The sequence below is a fragment of the Thunnus thynnus genome, chromosome 15 (assembly GCF_963924715.1).
Source record: "Thunnus thynnus chromosome 15, fThuThy2.1, whole genome shotgun sequence".
NCBI classification, from domain to species: domain Eukaryota; kingdom Metazoa; phylum Chordata; class Actinopteri; order Scombriformes; family Scombridae; genus Thunnus; species Thunnus thynnus.
The window spans coordinates 15,218,229-15,241,287 of record NC_089531.1 but is presented as its reverse complement, the minus strand read 5'-3'; the positions used below and the strand labels follow the sequence as shown (position 1 = coordinate 15,241,287).

The following is a 23,059-nucleotide window of genomic DNA, read 5'->3' as shown; positions in this document are numbered from 1 at the left end:
TACCTAGTCTATTGCAGACGACATTTTGGCCTTGATCGTGGCTCAACAACTGACATATATATAAAAGTTTGATCTAATCTTGAACAGGAACATCTGCAGATTAATTCCAGTTATTATCCACAAAAGTTAGGCATGATACAAGATGAATAAATCCCCGTTTTTGTTGTCTGCTCTTTACTGAATGCACTTTTGTGTGTGTGTGATTCTGTTGACAGCCTGAGCTAATAAGCACCATACACTAATGATGTGTTGATATGTGAGTCATGTTTTAGATTTCATAAGACATCTAAACAAGAGAGAAAACAGAGAGTGGGGACTATTTACGTGTGCGTGAGCGTGTTTTGGTCTCATTAGTGGAGACAGCAGTGAGTCAGAGACTGAACATCGCTCTAGATAAAGTGTGTGACTAATTGTAATCTTCACACTGTAGATAACAGAGACAAAATATGTTTCTTTCAAGACAGCTAAAAGTCCCAGCAGCAGGGGAGCATGTTTACATGTTGTAGCATCATCACACCATGAAAGTAGACCTCACTGCCCAGTCATAACTAATTAATTAAGTTACCACTGTGCTGCCTTGTTAACAGCTATGGCACCTTTTTTTTTTTTTTTGTTGTATAACGCAGGGAATCTTGTAATGCTATTTAGAATTTGGCCGTCCACAACTACAGTGACATGTTTTAAATGCTGTTTATTCACTTCAAGTATCAGCCAGAGTAATTTATTCATCTGACATTTTCCACCTTGTCATTTCTCTCCGGAGTATTATTTAACAGTATTTGTTGCCAGCAGTAAAGGACGTAAGGAAATAAAAGTGGAATTGGTAATACAGAAGCCCAATTTGGGATTGTGTTTCAGTGATAATTACTGGTTTTTTTTATGCTTTATTTGATCATATGTTTAGATTCACTTGTTTAATTGTGTTTTCTGGTTGTGTCTTCAAGAGTTTTAGTTTTTCTAAGTTTATATTTACTCAAGAGACTTTCTTTTAAATGCCAGAGGACATGCAGAACTAAAACCCAAATTTTGAGATGATGTTAAATTATGTCTACTGTCAATTACTTAAGAAGGCTTGACACTAAAATAAAATGTGTTTTAACAACAATGGAACTTAATTACAACCTAAATACAGTATTACACACTAAGGGAAGGAGCTGTACTTGACATAGTCTGTAATAAATGAGTTATGACTAAATATCAACACATTTTCATCACTGCATTTAGTTCTGACAGGGGGGTAATAAGGTGAAGAGTAATGTAGATTACAAGCAGGGAAAACATTTTGCATTTTTAATGTGAAAAACGTTTGTAATTCAAATTGCCTTTGTATTTTAACTTCAAGGCTTAGATGTGAACACACTGATAGCTCACTGATAAAACATGCACGGATACATCAAAGTAGCTGTTACAGTTCAGAGGATTATCTGCACCTTTCAGTATTTATTTGCATTTAGTAGGTTATAGGTGTTGCATTTCCCTCCCCTGTTAAAATAATGATGTTTATAAGCACAAATCAAGATAGAGAGAGGGAGAGAGACTTTGGCTCAGTCCCAAAAGAGCTCTTCTCATTCATGGCAACATCCGGCCCTCTGACAAAAGGCTTTCAATAGTCCACACACGCACATACATACACACACATACACACACACACACACACACACACACACACACACACATTACTAAAACCCCCCTGCTTCCACCAGATTTTTGTAACAATGGCCAGTGCCTGAGATGGAGCACAAATTATAGGAAACGCATACACGTGCGACACACACACACACACACACACACACACACATTAAACAGTGTTCATTAAGCTTGTCTTATGCGTAAGGCAGCATTAAAGATTCAAGTTTCTGTGCATTGGCTTTGTGAATCATCTTACGTGTGCAGTAACTCCTTGAAGTCTGTTCAGCTCTTCAGTTGAGGACGTCTCCAGCCATATAAATGTCCATTTGATTAATGGAGGCTGGCATCTGGTTAGTAGTTACACTGAGAGCAATAGGTGCCACTTGCTCGTAGGATATCGAAGGCACGCTGCCTTGGAGACAAGCCTTTGTGAGAGATAGCAGTGAAGATAGCATGAACTCAAAGAACAGGTTGAGCGAAAGTGCATTATGAAGTGTGATTGAAACCTCGGCGTTTGGAAGTGGAGTGATCGGGATATTGCTTGCAGCTGCTAGTTTACATGCCAGGCACAGCTAGGGCAATGGCTGCTCGTCTCTTTCTCTTCTGCCTTTGGGAGAATATTTTCCATTTGATTTATTTATTTTAATATATTCTGTTAGAAAAGAAAGACCAATCTGATTTGTCCTGTCTGGGGTTTGGACCAGAAGCAGAATCCAGTGTAGGTCCTGCAGGGGATGTTGACAGCTTGCCTTAGAGGTTTGATCATGCCTGTTATCAAACTGTGGGTTTTGGGAGGAGTGTGTGTACAGTGGGAGATGATGCAGATCTAGTTTTATACTTCTGATCAGTAATAGATAACTATTTCTGTCCTGGTTTTATTTTTACATTTCTGTCTGTTTTTTGTTGTATCTTCAGCGAATAAAATAGTTATCTGCTCAATATTAAGTTCTTTGAGTAGTTAATTAAAAGGATTTTTCTCTTTTTTTCTGTTATTAGTCCAGCATACGGGCTGTTCTGAGGTCAGCCTCATAAACACAAGTGGGAGGGGCTTTTCAATGAACACAAGAGACCAGCGAGATTAGCATATTAATAGTTTCTGGCTCCTCCTGCTCCTCTAGCAGCCTCTCTCGTTCCCCACTCAACTTTCAGTTGCTCTGCTCTGTCCTCCTTTTCCTCTCATTCATCCCGAAACAATCGCTGTGTCTCTGCACTTCTCTGCCTCTCTCTTCCTCTCTGTCTCTGTTGCTTTTGTTTGTCTGGCGCACTCTTTCTCCTCACTTTCTGTTTCCCAGAGAAGAAGATAAATTTCTGTTTATTTCCCACTGAGAACAGTAATTGTCTCTCCGTCTGTGTGACCACTAACCGAGTGAATGTGCATTTGATCAACATTATAGAAGTTGGATTTGGCTGTGAAACTTTTGTTGGAGGAGCAGTCTTCTCACCATCACGGGGACTACACTGAGGGGAAATAACCCGAACCCTCTCCTAAGCGATGGCCGCTTGACACTTCCGCGGCAACTGTGTAACTATGGAGTGCAGGCATGGGGCAGAAATCGGCCGATAAACAAACAGTGTGTTGTTATCAAGAGAGGCGTCGCTGAGGAATAAAAGAGAAGTGGACGAGGAGTTTGTGGATGAAAGTGACTTTACATCTCTGGGGATATTCCAGGAAAAGATTCAAAACACTCAACAGAGTAGACTCTTTAAAGGAAGAATTTTTAACAGGATATGCCTGTTTTCCAGATCGATCAAAGCTGAAAATTATGTATCCTCTCCTCCTGCTGTTGAAGTGTTTTCTGTAGCATCTTCAGACTCTCTACAAAGACCAGAAAAATTGACCTTTTGAGGATTTCTGCTGTTATCCTTCTGGAAGAAACTGTTGGCAAAACCAAGCTGTTGACAAAAGTCGGAGACTTCTGCCTCGGAGACTGTCTGTGTGTGTGTTTGTGTGTTTGTGTGTGTGTGTGTGTGTGTGTATTATTATTTGAGTTTCCTCGCAGTTGTGTCAGGGTCTTAGTGTGTGTTTATTTATGTAACATCTGCACACAAGAAGTGTGTTGCATGTGTTGTCTGTGTGATGCGTGGTTGTGAAGCCACAAGCTGCCTGTCTGTCGTCGGCACAGACAGACACAGGCAGGGACAGACATGTGTTTCCATGGCGACAAGTGGCTGCAGCCCCTTCCCCATGTGTTGGGACAGAGGTATGAATGAAATCTCTTTTTAACACACATTCACTGGAACAAACATAATTAGAATGAAGCCCCTCTGCAGTGTGACATCTGACTCCATGGGAACTGACTTAGTGTACCGCCAAGGCTACCGGTGCTCTGCAAAAGTGTGTGTGTGTGGGTGTGTGACAGAGAGACAGGTTGGAGTGCTGAAAGCCAGTGGAGTGATTTGTCGACATAAAAGTCATTACCATTTGAAATTGGCAAAGTAACTTTCGAGCACATTTTTGTCTTTGCTGTAATATATCCTTCAACAACTTTACAGTCTTTCCTCCGAGTTAAGTGTGTGTGTTTATGCGTGTGTGTGTGTGTGTTTGTGTTTGTATATCCGCTCTCTCTGTCTGTCTCTCAGGTGTAATTACCTGCTAGAGCATATCAATTTTCCTTTAATGGAGGAGAGAGGGGAGAAAAACAGGAAGTAGAGGAAGGAGAAAAAGAGAGTCAGCGAGATATCTCGATATCTTTCTCCACACAGTGTCAGGATCACATCTGTACACGCACATGCCACACACAACCCTAGAAGAGGTGGTTGCCATGAAATTCCAGGAAGTGTGTCAATGTCAGGGCTTCGACAGGAAAAATGGCTACCCAAGGTGCATTGTCTTCTTTCTGTTCTAGATTTGGGTGCTTACACATCGAGCCTTGACCTGGACTGCACGTCACTCTTTTTATTTCTCTCTCCGGTGTCTCATTGTTCAGTGTTTGTCATCTCGCTGCAGTATTACGTGACGTCAAGAGCTGCTGTACAGTGTTTATTTCGAGTAGGACAGGATTCACGTCCACAACATCACAAGTGCTTCGAACTGTAACTGACAGCAGAGCGGAGAAGAAAACATGTAGCATCAGTCAGTTATACAGTCTACTACATAGTATTTCACTCATTTTTGAAGTTAATATGCCAAACCTATCTCAAGCTTCTGATATGTGAGGATTTACTGCTTTTCTTTGTCATATATGACAGAGAATTCTACATTTTTGGCTTCTGGACTGCTGATTGTGCTTTAAGAAATAATGATGAGCATTTTTTTTTCAGTTTTTTCACATTTCACTAGAGCTGCAACAACTAGTCGATCAATTGATTAGTTGCCAACTATTAAATAAATCACCAACTATTTTGATAATCTTTTTGAGTCATTTTTTTAAAGCAGAAAATGTCTAAATTCTCTGATTCCAGCTTCTTAAATGTGAATATTTCCTGGTTTCTTTAGTCTTCTTTAGTTTCCTTTAATCTCCTCTGATTCAGTACTTTATTCTCTCTCATTTCACCAACTTCTGCTTTTCTCTTCCCTTCTCCACAGAATATGACAGACACCTAGCAGCGGCAGTGTCAGCAGGGAAAACCATGGCGACGCCCTACCTGGACCCAAACCTGAATCATGCCCTTCTGGGAGGTGCCAAGTCACGGCTGAGCGCAGGGGGGTCAGACCGAACCATGGCCGGCTCCATGGACAGGGTTCTGAAAGTCTTCCATCACTTTGAGACCAACACTGAAAACAGCTGCTGGTCCTCCAATATCAGATACGGAGATGCAACCGATGTCAGGGTAAGAGGAGACACACAAACTGATTTTGTCCCTTCAAGGTGAAAAAACACAAGGGAAGGCATCTCTTTGAATGAAATTGATAGTCTTGAAGGATAAGGCTGGTGTTCTATATGTTTTTGATTGTCAGCAAATCCCATGAAAAGTGTGGCGAGTATAGTACAGCAGTACGTTAATGTACGTGGGATCAACTGAAAATAAACTACAGCACTGAATGAACATGTGATCTAGTGCAACATTGTTATCTGAAAGCTATTGCAAACATTTCTGTGTTTGCAATAGCTTTCAGATAACAATGGAGGTCTGCGGGACAGAGGAATAAGATATGTCACACTTCATAGACAATACTTAGTTGGATCTATTGATTGTAGGTTTTATTATTTTAATAATCTATATATGTTTAAGAAATATATAGAATACTACCAGCCTTACTCTATTGAAACTGTATAACCTTCACAGTGGCGATATTTAGTGCAGAGTGATTGCACTGGATTTCATGCCCCCCAGCAGTAGTTTTTAAAGGTGGATTTTTGTTGTTTGTCCTCAGCTCAAGGTCCTGGCTGTCTGTTCTGATAAAGGACACTCGGCACAATGAGAATATTTTGCTAGCAGATACATCTAACCCCAGGGCACGCCCTCTGTGTGTGTATCAGTATAGGTTTACTTAGCAGTATGCTTTGACGTCCACTACTCCCATGACGCAGGGACGACTTTGCACTGCTCAAACTTTAGTGGTCATACAAGATGCGCCACTGCAAATCTCTCTCCTCTCCTCTCCTGTCCTCTCCTCTCACTCCTTCAGTATCTAGGTCAGACCCCCTAGCGTTTTACAAGGGAACACACATGGTTCTGTGAGCATTATTGTGCGTGTGTGTATGATGTCTGTCAACTTGTTTGGGTGGGAACGTCATGTTCAATTGCTTGAAGTCACCTACACACATACACAGACGTAGACTGATGTTATTGTTGACCTGATGCAAAATTCCAGACATAAACATTAGCACAGTTGGCAGACTGACTGATTTATAGACTGGATAAATGTTTTGTCCACTGGATATGTTTTATTTAAAAGATTACCACATTGATAGAAATATGTTGACCCTCCACAGATAAAAGGGGAAAGGCATTGTAATTTAGCTTAGTTTAGTCTGATACACCTGTGCCAATACTATTAGCGTTCAGTTTCATAACTGCTTTAAACTGTGTGTAATTGTTTAGATGTTTAGAATCTAAACATCTAAGCCTAAAAGCCATATATGCCTAAAACTTTTGCACAGTTCTGTATATAAAAATATAATCATTTACTCTTTGTCTCTAGGGAATCATCCAGAAGATTCTAGACATCCACAAAGTGCGCTGGACGTCATGTTTCGGCCTTCGTCTCAGCAACAGCCAATCCAGAGACCAACTGCACTGGCTTCATCCAGATATGGGTGTTTCCCACGTCAGAGAGAAATATGAACAGACACGACCAAGTGAGGAGTGGAGGTGAGAGAACACAAAGTCTGTCTGTACACCAAGGTCTTGAACACGAGGCTGTTTGATCACTTAGATCTGTAGTCACTGCGACATATCATGCGGCATAATAAGTATTATGTCAGTCAAAATTTGCATTTTTGTCACAGCGCTGTTGTTTTGTAACTATTTGATTGGCTCACAGGCAGAGTTGGTGTTACACAGCCAGCAGGGGAAGACAAAAAAAGGATATTACTGAGGTGCAGTGGTAAAGTAGAGTAACAAAATGCATTTACTCAAGTTCTGTACTAAAAGTATTTGTACTTTACATCGGTATTATCATATGATGTTACTTTATACTCTGCTACATTGCAGGGGGAAATATTGTACTTAACTACATTTATTAGACAGCTATTTTAGACAGATTTTACATACAAAACATAAAATAAGATCGTAATACACAATGAGTTTTTATAGATTAAACAGTGTAAAGTAGTTGAATTAGCTCCGCCTGGACCAGCTACAGCAGTGAAATGCAACAAGCAACAGTCTTAACAATTTAATAATATAATATATAATAGCTTACTTTTACATTGATCCTTTAAGTACATTTAACTGATAATACTTTAAGTAAGACTTTGAATGAATTACTTTCTGATTCGTAATGAGGTATATTGAAATTGCGGTATTAGTACTTTTACTTAAGTAATGGATCTAAATACTTTCACCACAACTGCTCTGGTGCACAAATGTTATGATTTAAGAGACAATGTGTTGTTTAAGTTCACGTCAAGTGTGTGCAGGTCCTTGAGGAAAATGCATTCAAGGAAAACTGTGAGGTTGCACTTCATTAGCAGTTTCTTAGACATTTGTAAATTAAGACAAAGTTGCTGTTTTCCTGAACAACTAGCTTCAGCAGTCGTCTCTATTGTTTACCAAAGCAACAGAAGTGATTTATTGGAAACGCTGTCATGCCAAACATTGTGACCCGTCTATTGTGTGTTGTTTGGAGGCCTTGTGTGTGGTGCGCTGTGGTTGTATTGGTTTGGCAGTTTGGATGTTAATGCACTGGTGTATAGTACCTTTATTGTGGTTGTCGTGGTGCTAATACTATTATAGGGTTAGGACCTTTTGCACTATGGACATAAAGAGAGAGAGAACCAGATGCCTGCTTTGTCTGACTAAGTCAACAACTCTCTCAATGCCTGTCTGTGTCTCTTCTACTCATCTTATTTACATTCTTGCATATATTTTTTTTTCTTCACCTCCTTATGTCTCTGCCTCTCTACCACCCTCCTTCAATTCTCTCTTCTCCTTCTATTTACCATCATCGCCTTCATGTTTTTTGTTTGTTTTCTTGATGTTTTAATCTTGTGCCTCAGCCTGTAGGTAATTTTTTTTTGCCACTTCTCTTTTACTTCCTCTCCTCTGTAGGTATGAATTAAGGATCCGATATCTCCCAAAGGGCTTTGTGCAGCAGTTTACAGAAGACAAACCTACACTCAGTTACTTCTACCACCAGGTAAACACACACACACACACACACACACACACACACATGAACATATGTCATCTCTGTGATCACTGAGACATATGGCACTGCTAGAAGACTGTGTGTGTTTGCCTCTCAGTAATCTAGGTCAGTAGGACTGTGTGTGTATTTGTGTGTTAGATAAATGGCCTGACATTAGTTGTTTATAAACATATTTCGGTGGTGTGTCTTCCAGGTGAAGAACGATTACATGACAGAGATCGGGGAGCAGGTTGAGCAAGACGTAGCTCTTAAACTGGGCTGTCTAGAAATCAGGTAAGACATGCTCACAGCACTGGCTTCCAGTTCAGTACTTTTGTTTACAATGCAGTGTCGATATCTATTTTCTTTTTACGTAACTTCTTGTGTCATTATGAAACATTGCGAAGTCTGTATTTTAGCTATATTCTAGTCTAAACCACCAAATAAAGAGACCGTTTGAGTTGCTTTTTGAGAACTTGAGTTGTTTTGGTGTCAAACAATCTGTTTGCCCCTCAGCTACACTGATAACTCTGCCAACATTTGTCGATATTCATTATTCAGAGCAACACTCTAAAAGATGTCATCTTTAATTTCATTGCGGTGTGTCTTTTGTGCTGTGTGAGAACAATTTTAAAACCTGAAACATTTTGATAAAGATTTGAATGTGGGTGTGACCACAGTGAGTGGTGCTGACCTTCTTATCTCTCTTCGTCTCGCTGGTTTAAATTCCAGGAGGTTCTTCAAAGAGATGAGAGGCAACGCCCTTGACAAGAAATCCAACTATGAACTACTGGAGTAAGTATTTTTCTTCATGAGCAATGAGGACCCTCACTTCCAGCTGGCAAACTTTCTGGCACAACATCCCCTCTTCATTTCCTCTAACTGGAAATATGCTTCGTAACCCAGCAGATATGCCAGAAACACAATACCTAAAATCCTCACTCAGGTTTCTGAACAGGATGCAAAAACAAATCTGAAAAGTTTGGATAGTTGAAACAAATATTTCAGGTAATTGTGTGGAAATGGTACAAGAGTTTCGAATCTTTGAAAATATATACAGTAGTTAGTTGTAGTCTAACTGTGATTTGACATGTTGTTACTGGCGTGAAGAAAAATCTTTCACACAGTTTAACTATCTGTATTCACACACATGATTACTTATGTTTAATACCCTTTATTTTAGTTCATTGAGCCCTATTGTAGCTCTCTGGTTTGCTTCATGTGTTGATCCACTATCAGCACTCTGGTAGATGGATGTCAATGGAGAACATGAACAAACTGCGGCCTTAACGAGGCTTGGCTTTAACCCGGTCTGATTCTAATGAGCTGCCCTATTCCAATGAAGTCTTTCTTTCAGTCTGTCAGCCTAACAAGCTCTCCAATTAACTGAGAAGAATGCCTACTGTCTTCCTATCTCTGCTCTCCGCGCATATCCCTTTGTCTGGCTTCTTCATCCTCTCAATCTCTTCTCTGTCTTTTGCTCTTCACCGTGCTCCCATCCTCTATTTCTGTCTGCTTTCATCCCATGTTCTTCATCTCTTTGTTTTTTGTCTCCGTTTCTCCCTCGCCGCCTCTCTCTGTCGATTGGTGGGGGGGAGAGAGATGTTGTGTCATGCATATTTTAAACCAAGGAGAGAGCGAGAGGGGAAAGTGCTGTTAAAGCTCAGAGACACCAAGCTGTAGTTGGCCATTATCGATGGCCACTGACCATTTTGAATTGGCCTTGGTAAAATTCTAGCAGTTCATCTTCATCAGTGATTTCACCCATTTAATCTGTCCCTGTTTTTCACCTCCGCTTCTTCCAGAAGCAAAAGACCAGAAGGTTACGCTTTATTTAACGAGTCTGTAGTTTCTGAGTAATTCCCTAATCATTTTACAAGAAGTTTCCTGAAAAAACAAGCTATATTCTGTACCAATTATGGGAAAAAATATGAATGCCCTTAAAAGCAGTATTTCAACTTTCTGGGAAATTCACTTATTCAAACACCAATAACTTTCTGATGTCTTGTGGTCACAGTGGGGGTTTTTTTTTTTGGTCATTGTGAGCTTGCCAGACAACCAACGGAGACTTGAGGAAGTTTCTACTCCCGGCCCCTTGTTAAATCACAACCTTTTGTTTTTACACCACAGTTATTTCTACAGATTAAACAAACACAAACGTGTTAATCATCGAGCGTTTTCATCAGTGAACATTAGACGTGCTGGTCTGTGGATTTTGTTATCTTTGTTTTAGGCTAGCTGTTTCCCTCTGTTTCTAGTCTGTGTGCTCAGCTAAGCTAAACGGCTGTTCTCTGTAGCTTAATATTTAATGGGCAGATATGAAAGTTGTATCGATCCTCTCATCTAACTCTCCGTCAATAAGTAAGTAAACTTATTTCCCCAAAGAAAAAAGCTCATTTTAAAACCAAGTAACCCATTCACTATTCATTCGATATATGTCTAATTATACAACATATAATTCGTAATTTCAACTTTCTGTACGTTCACCTGACCTTCATGAACTGACTAAAAGACTCTTTTGGTTAGACTAGCAATTCATTGGAAGCAGTTCAGTGAAAAAGTGATTTAACACTGTCCATTTTCTCTATAATTATTACCAAATTATGTAGCTCTTTCTAGGCAACCTCTTGAACATTTTAAGGAAATTGTTTTAAAATCAAAGGGAAAAAACCATTACCAATCAGAACATTGCAAAACAAAACTTTCCATCGCCAGCTGCAATTTTTTTTTATCAAACATATTCTCATTTTGTTTAACAGGCATATAACAAGTAACAAATGGTACGCTAGTTTTTTGTTTTGTTTTTTGCATTTCGACACTGTTGTTTGGTTTCCTGGAACAAACGACTGACTAGCTAATTCCCGTTACACAGCCACAGAACATGTGTGCATGTCGGTGATCAGCTGTGTGTAGTTTGGCTGCAGGTCCTGTGGTCTGTGAGCTAATGCAAAGCGTTTAATCAGTGTGCCCATGGTTTAGTGCTTCATCTGTGAGTTTTTGTGCTCGTCGTTCACCGTTTGACAGACTGGACAGATCTGACTTTGAGAACGGTTGTTAGGATGACATGCAGCACGTTTAAAGTTAGAAAAAAAAAACCAAAATTATGATCATAAAGAAGTGAGGGAGAAATGATCATCTCTTCCCTCACTCTCTCTTCACTCTTCCTCTCCTCCTCTATTTGTACTTGTCTTTTCTCCAGAGGAGTTTGAGTCATTAGCTAGCTTCCTGTTTTAGCTCTTCACATCTTTCTTTGTGTCTGTGGTCTCCCTCTTTGTACTCCTCCATGCCTCTCACTCTCTCTATCTTTTTCTGCTCTCTCTGTTTTCCTTCATCCCCATGTCCTAGGAAAAGATGAGTAGTGCTCTGTAGTCAGCACTTAGTCATACTGTAGCTTTCTGGTTCTGTTTTCTGTTTCTTTTCTTCAGTTTTACCGTCTGCCTAAATGTTTCTGTCTGTAGCTGTTGGTAATTTCTCAGTAAGGGAAAAAATAATCTGCTGCAATCAGATAAAGGCAAAAAAAAATGCTTGTCAATTAACATTCCTCAGTGTAATTACAGCATAATAAACATTCTGCTCTCTTCCTCCTATTTTTCTCTGTCTCTCTTTGCAGGAAAGATGTTGGTTTGAGGCGTTTTTTCCCAAAAGACCTGTTGGATTCAGTCAAGGTGAGAATGATGAGTTATAAAATACACAAAATAGTGTGTGTAGTGTTGCTAAAAACAGACTTTGTGGAAGAAATGCTGCACAGCTCTGGTGTCTTGGCAGGTTGAGTTAGTGTTCAGTCGTCACTCAGCAGCTGCTGTCATAGTGCCCCAGCTTCCCCCAGAAGTGTTACTCAGTTACCAAAAGAAAACCAAAGAGTGTCATTTTTGAGCCAAATTTTTCAATGTGTTACTTGATTTGTTGTCAGACTCAGTCTGGCCTGGCTGACGAAGTGTGAAGCAGTCCAAGACTCTTCCAAGATTGAAATTTAATCCTGGCCAACTAAGCGAGGAAATTCAGCTGAACAGAGACAAGTAAGAGACAGAATAGGAAAATGACACATACTTCATACGTGAAAAGATGAGTGTAGTTCCAACAGTCTCTGTTCTGTTTGTTAGACTCCTGATAAGTTGTTATACAATTCCCTTTGAGGGAAACAATTACATATAAAATTATATAAAACAGCATACATTAATTCTGCTAGTGTATAGTTGCATGTTAACAGAGGCTCAAACAAATGTCCTCCTCAATGTATCACCATAACGATGTCACTTCAAAACTCGTGATAGTAAACTGCAGCTTCTGTAGATGGTTTATGTTGGTGGTGAATGGGGTAAAATGCAAAATATACACAGTTTGTTTAGTTTTGAGCATGACTCAGATTCAGTTTTTATCATTTGGTGGGAGATGAACATATGTGTAAAAGAAAGCGAGTCATTTGTGCCAGAATAGAAAATTCAGTTAATTTTCAGTGTGATGGATGTAGGTTGTGTTTGTATGTGATGGTTGGGGTGTGCTTGCATAATGAACAGTGTCTGTGTCAGTGATAAATTTACGGCACGCGTTTATGGGAAGGCTCTTGGTGTGTGTTTGTGTGTGTGTGTGTGAGTGAGTGAGAGAGAGAGAGAGAGAAAGAAAGGCCCAGTGACCCGAAAAGGTCTTGATGTCAGCAGGCGGGCAGACAGATGCTCTGCAGAGGGAGAGAAACTGCGTTTGTGTGTGTGCGACCCTCAGGTCATGTTTAAACCCACTTTCTCTTTCCAACAATGAGGTGGGAGGGGGAGGTGTCATTGTGCGTCTCCTTCTGGGGTCCCCGCACCCCCCTCTGTCTGTCAAGTCGTGCTGAATTCAGCTGCCCACCTACCTACTTTACTCTCCTCTCCTCCTCTCCCTCCCCTCATTGTCTACTCCCGTTGGCAAAAATGACAACACTCACTCCCCCGAGGCCTGTTTTATAAGCCATGAAGATGCACAAACACACATGTGCTGTCAGGCATCCAGAATTTGGCAGATCGGTCTTGACTGTAGATGTCTGGACTGATGTTGAGATTTGAGAATGAGTTGAAGTATTTGTCACTATTTAATAAATCAGTCCTAGAGTTGAAACGATTAGTTGATATATTGATTAATCAACTGACAGAAAATTATTTGGCTAATACTTTGATTATCAATTAATTGTTGAAGCTATTTTTCATGCGAAACTGCCCAAATTTGTTTGCTTTCAGCTGTAAAACAAGTGATATGAAGACGTTCCCTTTTGTGGTAGGAACTTTCATCTAGGCACTTTTCTAGCCTTTTATTGATCAACCATTTCATTGATTATTTGAGAAAACAGTCGACAGATTAATCAATGATGAATTGTTACCTGCAGCCATAATGAGTTTGTTGTGTATGTCTTTCAGCATTTTTTATATGTAATTCCATCACATAATAGCCGTTAAATGATAATAACGATGATATACAAATGATACGTTTCTGACACATCTGCTGCTCTTTCTGTGGCACACGCATAGATTTGTGTGTGTGTGTGTGTGTGTGTGTGTGTGTGTGTGTGTGTGTCAGAGAGAGAGAGCACAGCTGTCATTTATGTTGCTGCTGTCCACTAGGGTGAAAGAGAATGGTAGTCATTTAATGGGATTATTCTCTCTCAATGGACTCCACTTTTTCACACACGCACGCACGCACGCACGCACGCACGCACCCCAGAGCAGATGGCTGTGGTAGTAAACGGTGACTGATGGTAGCTGTGGTGAAAACCTTTTATAAAGAGCAGAGTCTGTTCATTTATATCGACAGGCCGGGCAGCAGGTTTAGTAAAACTGACCTTTGGGAGCTTTGGAGATCAAAGTTTTATCAACCAGCTCCAGCTTGAGTCGAGTAGCCGGTTCCCTCGATGGATACGTAACACTACTGAATAACTATTTCGCTTTCTGAAATCAAGGAGTGTCACAATATGATTTTATGACACTGCAATGAGATACATATGAGTCATCAAGAAATTAATATGTGGTTGAAGGAATAGTTGGAAGAAATATACTAGGCTGTATGCAGCACTGGTCGGCATGCTGGCCAACCATCGATGGGATTAATGACTTAATGGAAAAATAATAATGCAGTCATTCATTAACAGGAGGTTAGGGCTAACATATCAGGAATCAAACCAGCAGGGTGACAGTAACTGTATGCTGGGAAAACAGTGAGGTCAGTTATTTCTGCAGCTTTCTCATCCTTCTTGTGAGTTTTAATGAAGCTCAACTTACAGGAGAACTCAATGCTAAATCGGTGGAGTGTGCTTTTAATGAGACTTCATTTCAGTCAGTATAACTTTGAAGACACAGCATATAATTAGATGTACCATCACATTTATGTCGGTGAAAAAGCAAGCCACTTTGACACAGAGTAATATTGGACTTCTCTGCAGTAAAGACATAAAGCAGCCTAATGAAACAAAACTAGAACAAAACCTCAAACTACATCAAGCCACTGCTGGTACAAATCACTGTAAAGGAAACAATAATACACACCATGATTGTATCCTGCTGTAAACGGATTGATGGATTTTACGAAAATTTAAAAAAACATATTGTATAAGTGCCGCGACTGGTCAGCAAAGTGATATAACTGGTCAGCCTGTTGCCATAGTGACACTTAGCATAGTGATGGGGAGAGCGATATCTACTCACAGTACTTCCTCTCAGGAAGGGTGGACACTTTGGACTGACAATATCCTGGTGTGTGTGTGTGTTCGAGTGGTGTGGTGGAATTCTAGGAATTATAACAGTGATCCTATCAAGACGCACACACACAAATAAATCATATTCTGTAATTATATGTCTGTTATCTGTCTTTCACATCTGTCGAAATGTCAAACACACAGAGCTGAACACACAGGGACGCTGTAGATGAATGTGTGTGTATGTGTCTGCCTACATGCATTTATGTGTGTGTTTGTACGCTTCCCACAGACTTAATGAGTAGACAGCTGGAAATAAAAAGGCTCTGTAATGCTGAAATAATGTATGAATAGCACAATGGATAAAAGAAATAAAATTAAGGATAAATATTCATTACAAACCCACTTGTCTAGACCCATCTGAGGTCAGTCAGTTGCTTGTGTCCAAGTTACATTTGTAGTTAGCAGAACACTTAGGACTGCAACTAACAGTTTAATCTGCCGATTATTTACTTGGTGTATCAATTTGATTGTTTAGTATGAAATGTTAAAAAATAGTGAAAAAATGGCATTCACAATTTCTGAGAGCCCACAGTAACAATCCCAAACATTAAGATATTCAATTCACTGTCATATATGACAAAGAAAAACAGAAAATCCTCACAAATGAGAAGCTGGAACCAAATCAATGTTGGCATTTTTGATTGAAAAATGACTGAATCGAATATAAACAACTATCGAATATAAAAATAGTTTCTTTCATTTAACTAATTGTTGCAGCTCTAAAATCAGTGCATCAATTTATTATTTTAGCTGTAATTTTAACTGTTAAACTGCCCATTAATTTTGTGCAGAATGACCTTACTGTACTGTACCAGCCTACTGTAAATCTGTTTTTTTTTTTTTTTTTTTAAGCCTGGTTTGCACTGAACTAAATCTCCTGTAATCTTAATCTTAATCTTAATCTATATACAGAGAGCTATTTATAGCTTGGGATAGTCCGTACACTGTGTGTGAATGTTTATTTTCGCATCATGTACTGAGTGTGTGTCACCTACAGTATATTTAATGTTCATAATTCTGTGCATTAGTCTGTAGATATGTCTTAAAGCGCAAGCTTAATTATATGAGGCTGGAAAAGGATCAAAAAGGTAATTTGTCAGTAAATCTCAATATAAGTCATGGTGGTTTTAGATATACAGCACATCAGATAGAGAGGATTATATATGACATTGCATGTATGTGTGTGTTGTGCATCTTTATGTCTAGAGAGGATTGTAAATGGCAGAATAATATTCCTAGATGGATTTTCTTTATGTCAGCTCCCCATCTGTCTACAACCTGGTGACCGAACAAACCTATAAAGATCGAAATCTGATAGTGTGCTTGTAATACTCGGGGCAGACTTTGATGTTTTTTTATATGAATGTAAGGATGTCAATGATTAATCGGTTATCTGTTTATTGCTGTTAATAATTTAACTCATTAAAAATATATTAATGGATAATGCAGAAGACGAGGGATGTGTGGTGTAACTGTCAGAAAATGTTGTGTAGATTTGCTGTAGTATGTGTTTTTACCACCAGGTGGAGCCTCTCACTTTTTAATGAGATTGAGTTACAGGTGTGTTTGGTGACCACCTGTAACGGCTGCACAAACTGTAAAACAAACGCACCTACCTGCCCTCTGAGGAAGAAAAAAGTCGCAGCAAGTCCTGCTCTGCTCACTGAGGCAGTCCTGTTGATAAAGTTGTGAAAATTCCACCAAATTGTTGTCTGGCAGCTGTACAGTTTATCTACCTGAGGCTCATGCCGTTGTTAAACAAACATCTTCAACAGAAGCAGCTGCTTGGTTAATGCAGGCTGAGAGCTGAGTGTCAGACAGCAGGACTCTAATCACATATGCTTCCAACAAAATCAACATAAAAGCAACACTCCCCTGCTTTGAGTATGAATGCATTTTAGTGGTGGCAGTAAATAGACAGATAAAGTCGGAGCAACAGTATTGTTCATCCCCAGGACGTCTGTCCAGCTGAGCAGCTGTTTCCAGCAGCTGGGCTAACGTTAGCTACAGTGAACACACACATCACTCCGTCATGTAGATCAGGTGTGCAGATTATTTTATATTAAATCAGTCAGACTGAAGTCTGTTGTTGGGAGACTGGGGTAACATGTTTTATATTTATATTTATATAAGTTGTGCAGCTGTTTTCTGTAAGTAATACTTTAGATTTTATTGAGCCAGTTCTATGTCTTATATGCTCTGTCCTCTAATGGGCTTCGCTATTGGTTTACCATAACAAGGCTCCAGCTCAGCATCTGAGAAAAAACCTCTATGCACTCACCACTCAATCAGGAGGTAGCTACCGCGCAGCACCCTCCCCCCTATAAAGCCCCAACGCTCTTGCTGTTCGTCACATCCAGGCAACTGGTTGACATCTGTAGACCTGACCGTTGTGTACTTCCATGTCCCCATCCTGTCACACCACAGAAAGTACTTGCGCTCTGCGGTGTGAGGACAGAGCTATCAATACTGCCACCTCCTGTTCAGATACTCTCTGGCCCCACACATCCTCCAAATGTGTGGAGGCGAGGGGAGAAAGCGTGAGAATCCTAACCTACACAGTGGTTAAAATGGTTTTCTAATGGAAAAACGTATTTCATAAATCATCGCTGATTAACTGATAATCAAATAAGGCGGCCAACTATCGATTAAAGAAATTGCTTAAAATTTGCATCCCTAATTGAGTGGTAACTGACTGTATCAATGTGTCTTTATTAAGGTATTGATCTGAACTGAGTGTGCCTCTAGAATGAAGTGGTGAGGTCAGTTTGATTGGAACCAGAGTGGACTATTAGTCAATCAATGTCTCTTAGTGTCTCTGTCACTCTGCACCCTCCCACACACACACACAACCCCTCGGGCCTCTTCCATTTACTTCTCACCTATTTATATTTTCTGCTGTATCAGCTGGATAACATTTGAAACAAAAAGTTTATGGCTTGAATTTTCTATGATTTATGCCTCCACTATCTCTTTTCTCTTCAGGCTAAAACTCTTCGTAAGTTGATTCAGCAGACGTTCAAGCAGGTGGCCAATCTCAACGATGAGCAGTGCATCCTCAAGTTCTTGGAGATACTTGCACCAATCTACCGCTACGACAAGGAGTGCTTCAAATGTGCCCTCGGGGTAGGTCTTGCATTCACTCCCTACTGTATCCTGATGTACTCTGAAAGATCTGGTTAGCTGTGTTAGGTTGACCCCTTTTGGTGGCATCAGGTCTTGCATGTATCCAGGATGTGGTGCTGTGCCCCAGACTTTTCTCCACTTCTGCTTCCCAACCAGTCCCAGCGCCAGAGGAAAGTAACTGGCCGGGCATTTGGTTGTAATGGGCAGGAAATGTGAATGCTTCTTGTTGGCGACACCGTTTAATTTACATAATGTAATACAAAAAGGACCAGACGAATATTTGTGTGTTGAACATACGATAATTTAAGACTTTAAGAGGACACCCACATTCGTGTTTTCAACAGCTGCTGTCACCACGACAACCACAACACATTTCCCTGAAATCACCAGATAACACAGACACAGACCAGATAACAGTGACCGTGTGAACTGGCGACTTTCAGCTGAATGCATCGTGGTTGCTCGTAGTGACAGCAGCTGGCTCCTAAAAGCATTTTCAATTTTACTTTAATCAATCAATGTGTTTATTATCTACACCAACCATTTACTGTTCCCAGTATAATCTTTTCCTCAACTGCTTATTCTCCCATCCTCCCCCTCATCACCACTTTGTGTACTTTTCTCCTTTTCAACTGTCTTCCTCTCTCTAACAGTCCAGCTGGGTGATCCAGGTGGAGTTGGCTATTGGGCCAGAGGAAGGGATCAGCTACCTCACTGACAAGGGATCTACGGTGAGTTCCTACCAAGAACACATACATCACACATTACGGCCAGGTTTCAAACACTTTGTGAATAGTTTCCACCGCTGTTATGCATCCCAAAAGTCATTTTTACTGATATTTTCCGGCAAAAGGTCGGGTTGACATAGGCAACATAATATTTGTACAGGAACAGGGTCTTTTGAATACATATCTAACAGATTTCATCCTATATGCACACATATGTAGACCATTTTTTTTCCAGTATTTTTCATTTTGATCATATTGTAGTCTTAAGGTGAAGGTAAATATCTCCATACAGTTTATTTAATTGATAATTGGAGTCCAGTTGTCCTTTGTTGGGGAGTTTGCCTGCAACCATCTGCATATGATTGCTTTCTTGCTTGCAGCTAAAAGTATTTTAAAGAGATATTCATCCTGTGCCATTACTTTATCCGGGACTTTGCCCAGGAATAATGTGACAAAAGAGCAATTAATTTCTGTTTCAAAAATAATTATTTCTTGTGCAATCCTTTACCAATATGGAAAAATTAAAGGGCAAGCCCAAAAAATATGAGGGCAGTCATCCATTTATTTTAAGCACACTGCCTCCAGGAATCATTCTGTCCCTGTCAACCACTGTTTAAATTTCCACTTTGGAGTCACAAAGTATCGTATTATGTTTTTCAAACAGAACTCTCACCAGGATCTTGATTGGTAGTCTTAGCCTGGTTTTCCCATATATGACTCCAATCATCCTCAGATATCTTCAGGCCTGATCCTTTTTCACATGTTTGTTTGAAATGGACAGTAGAGTAGTTTTTGGAGTTAAACCAGATGTTTTTGATGTCACAGTTGTGTTTACTGTAGGCTTGACACCTTAGATGACAGCCAAAGATATCATGCATTCATAATCAAATGAATTAGTACATAAGAATTTATTTATTATAGTTAATGTTTTAATTTAAACTCTTAAATCTCTCTCTCTCTCTCTGCCTGCAGCCCACCCATCTAGCTAATTTTAACCAAGTTCAGTCCATCCAGTACTCTGCTATGGAGGAGAAGGACAGGAAAGGCATGTTACAGCTCAACGTAGCAGGAGCTGCTGAGGTACGACTACTACTGTTTGTCCCACTATGTGTATTTACATTTAAGCTACTTAATTTACATTTATATGTTGTTTCATTAAAGAATGAAATGGTCAGAAGAATGTAAGATACAAGTTCTCTCGCACTCTCTAGTGGCTTTTCTGCTAATATTTTATTAGTCATGATGGCCACTAAAGAACTACGATACTCTGTATCCATTACAGCTCTGGTACTTTGCCGTCTGGCTGAGTGTGTGACTGAGATGCTCACAGAGATGATGTAATTGTTTTCCATGTATAGATTTCACATAATGGCTCTTCTTTCAGAGGAATGGTTTCGTAACACCCACTGCCGTATGAGTGGTGTTTTTGTTTTATTGGCTTTTATAGTATTGGACTTACTTACACACACGCACACACACACACTAACAGTATGAGAGTGAGAGAAGTTTCCCCCCAACATAAGTGGACGCTGGAAACCCCCACTGGACTGTTATGTGTAAGTGTGTATGTGTCTGTCTTTGGAGATAATGGCTCTTTGTAACAGGCCTGCCGTTGTGTGTGTGTTTGTGTGTGTGTGTGTGTAGCCTCTCACAGTTACGACAGCATCACTGACCATGGCGGAGAACTTGGCTGACTTGATCGACGGTTACTGTCGGCTCATCACCATGGAAACTCATTCCTTCATCGTCAGAGTTCAGAAAGGTACGGACCTGTCGTTCCCTCCTTTCTGTCCAGTCCCTCTGAATCATGCAAAAACGTGAAAATATTACCGATGATTTATCTGCTTTCAGACATTGTAAACCCTATTAATATGTTAAATTAAAAGAAATGTATGTGTAACAAAATAACATTTTTTCCTCTAAAAGAAATTTCTATAAATTTTAGTATTGGCCTTTAAGAAAGGTACATGTGTTGGGAATTTGCAGTTTGACAATGATTGGCTACAGGAATAATCTTCATCCTATTATTATTAATAGAGGTTACAATAATCTCTGAAGAATCACAAGAGCTTTAACTTTACAGTTGATTAATCATTATTATTAATTATTAAGTGTTTTTTGAAAACAATAGATGGAGCCTAAATGAGATGCTCTTTTAAAAAAAACATTTAAAAATAAATAAAATTAGTTGTGCAGTTCTTCTATTTAGTAAAGTGCACTTGAATTGAATCATCAGTCCGCTACATTACATAAACTGGTTGTATTTTAAATGTATCTCCTCTCATGCATCTTCTATGCAGAACAGTCTTCTATATATATATATTATATATCCTTTGTACTGTATATAAGGTCATGTTTTACTTGTATGATGAGTATTCATTGCTTTCTGATCACAATGATGTGCGTTTCTGTCCTCTAGAGGGAGAGAGAGCGCTGCCTTCCATCCCGAAGTAAGTATCTGTCTCAGTCTTTGTATTGTTACATTAAAAAAAGTCTATAAACAGTCTTATATCAGAGCTATAAGTCGATCGATCATTCCCCTGTCTGTCTCAAAGAAAGACTGCATGTTGACTGTGAGGTGATTTACCTTTTGGTTCTACCAGTTACAGTCTTACCAGAAGTTAAAATAAGCACACACAATTATACTCTGTGTTTGTTATTACCAGGAAAATTGTGACATCAGAGTTCTTTGGAAATAAAAAGGGCTAGTTAGAGTCACACCCTTGTTTAAGAAGAACTATAAGAAGATCTACTTCAGACTAAATCAGTTTCTGAGAATCTGCTGTTGCTAGAAAACTATCCAAAAGTGCCATTACATAAGTTCCCAGAAATGGACATTTGGGCATTTAATGCCTTTATTATCAGTCAACAGTAGAGAGATGACAGGAAATGAGGGAGAGAGATGAGAAACTCAAGATGTTGCAGTTTATGGTCGGCGTGGCAACCAGGGCACCCCTATAAATATGTTAATATTGTAGGTAGGTGTTTTAATGTGGATTTCTATGTTTTGTTTCAGTTCATACTAATGTAATTTAGATTTAGATTTTTAACATTGTATAGTTTAATTTGATGTTTCTTTTGTGTTTTGTGTCTGTCTTTTAACACATTGGAATGATGTTGGAATGGATTGTAGTACTGAAACAGTTGGTTGATTAATTGATTAGTTGAGTGACAGAAAATTGTTGGCAACAGTTTTGAAAAAGGATTAATCATTTAGGTCAATTTTTGAGGAAATTATTGCAGCATTAGCTGTTGTCTGCTTCTCAAATTTTAGGAATTAGTGATTTCCAGATTTTCTATCATGTATCATTATCTAACATGTCAAGTTTTTGACAAAAGAAGCAATCTCAAGACAGGACCTTGGGCTCTTGGAAATATTGATGGTCATTTTTCACCGTTTTTTGACATTTTATAGACCAAGATAATTAAAATTCAAAAATTTATCAGTTTAAAAAAGGTTTCATGTTCCAAAAACCCATAATTCAAAAGAAGGCTTTTTACTAATAGCTAATGTGAGAGAAAAACTGAACAACCAAATGCTACATATTCAGTGTTTTTATGCAAAATGAGCCTCTTTTAGGGTTTTTGTCTCAGAACCACCAGGCCTGTAAAGAGATTTCAAGGGGAAACACTGGTGCTTCCCAATTTTTTTTTGCAAGGTGGAGTTCACTGTGTTTGTTTATCTGTGACCGTAGCAGCCTGACGTTGTGTGTTCACTACACGCTTTTTGCTTACTTTTGGTCATTTCAACTCAAATCTGCCTCTCTCTCTCTCTCTCTCTGTGGTCAAATAAGGAGATAAGTTTAGGAGCCAAATATTTTCCACTTAGGGTTTTTAAACACTTGGGTAGTCTCCTCCTCTTTCTCTCGGTCTCTCACTCTAAGTTTCACTTCACTCTCCGTCTCTCTCTCTCTCTCTCTCTTTCTCTTTCTCTCCGCCTGTTGTGGTCTGTGATGTAAAGATAGTAGTAGAGCTCAGCTGACACAGAAAAGAGAAACCACGGGAAAAGGCAGAGAGAGATAATTGAAACAGTAAGGGTTAGTTTACAGATGACATTTTCTCTTCTACAGAGCTCAGTTTCCACAGTTTATTCTCTCAGTGAGATCTGGTTTTGAAAACCAG

The 23,059-nt window shown here is 39.5% G+C and overlaps 1 protein-coding gene across 10 annotated transcripts in view; it reads left to right on the top strand.

Annotated features, from left to right (window-relative positions):
- ptk2aa (protein tyrosine kinase 2aa) overlaps positions 1-23,059 on the top strand; it is a 68,682-nt gene that overhangs the window by 18,633 nt on the left and 26,990 nt on the right. For 6 of the 10 annotated variants that reach the window (XM_067612818.1, XM_067612817.1, XM_067612816.1 and 3 more), the window contains exons 3-13: positions 5,156-5,400; positions 6,716-6,885; positions 8,287-8,374; positions 8,580-8,659; positions 9,098-9,160; positions 11,976-12,030; positions 18,069-18,209; positions 18,863-18,940; positions 19,910-20,017; positions 20,582-20,699; positions 21,357-21,387. In XM_067612818.1, the coding sequence (XP_067468919.1) occupies positions 5,200-5,400; positions 6,716-6,885; positions 8,287-8,374; positions 8,580-8,659; positions 9,098-9,160; positions 11,976-12,030; positions 18,069-18,209; positions 18,863-18,940; positions 19,910-20,017; positions 20,582-20,699; positions 21,357-21,387 (1,133 nt within the window). In that variant the 5' untranslated portion in view covers positions 5,156-5,199. Of the gene's footprint in view, positions 1-5,155; positions 5,401-6,715; positions 6,886-8,286; positions 8,375-8,579; positions 8,660-9,097; positions 9,161-11,975; positions 12,031-18,068; positions 18,210-18,862; positions 18,941-19,909; positions 20,018-20,581; positions 20,700-21,356; positions 21,388-22,877; positions 22,975-23,059 lie in introns of those variants that run through there. The other 4 variants (XM_067612826.1, XM_067612822.1, XM_067612827.1 and 1 more) reach the window with 2 other exon arrangements.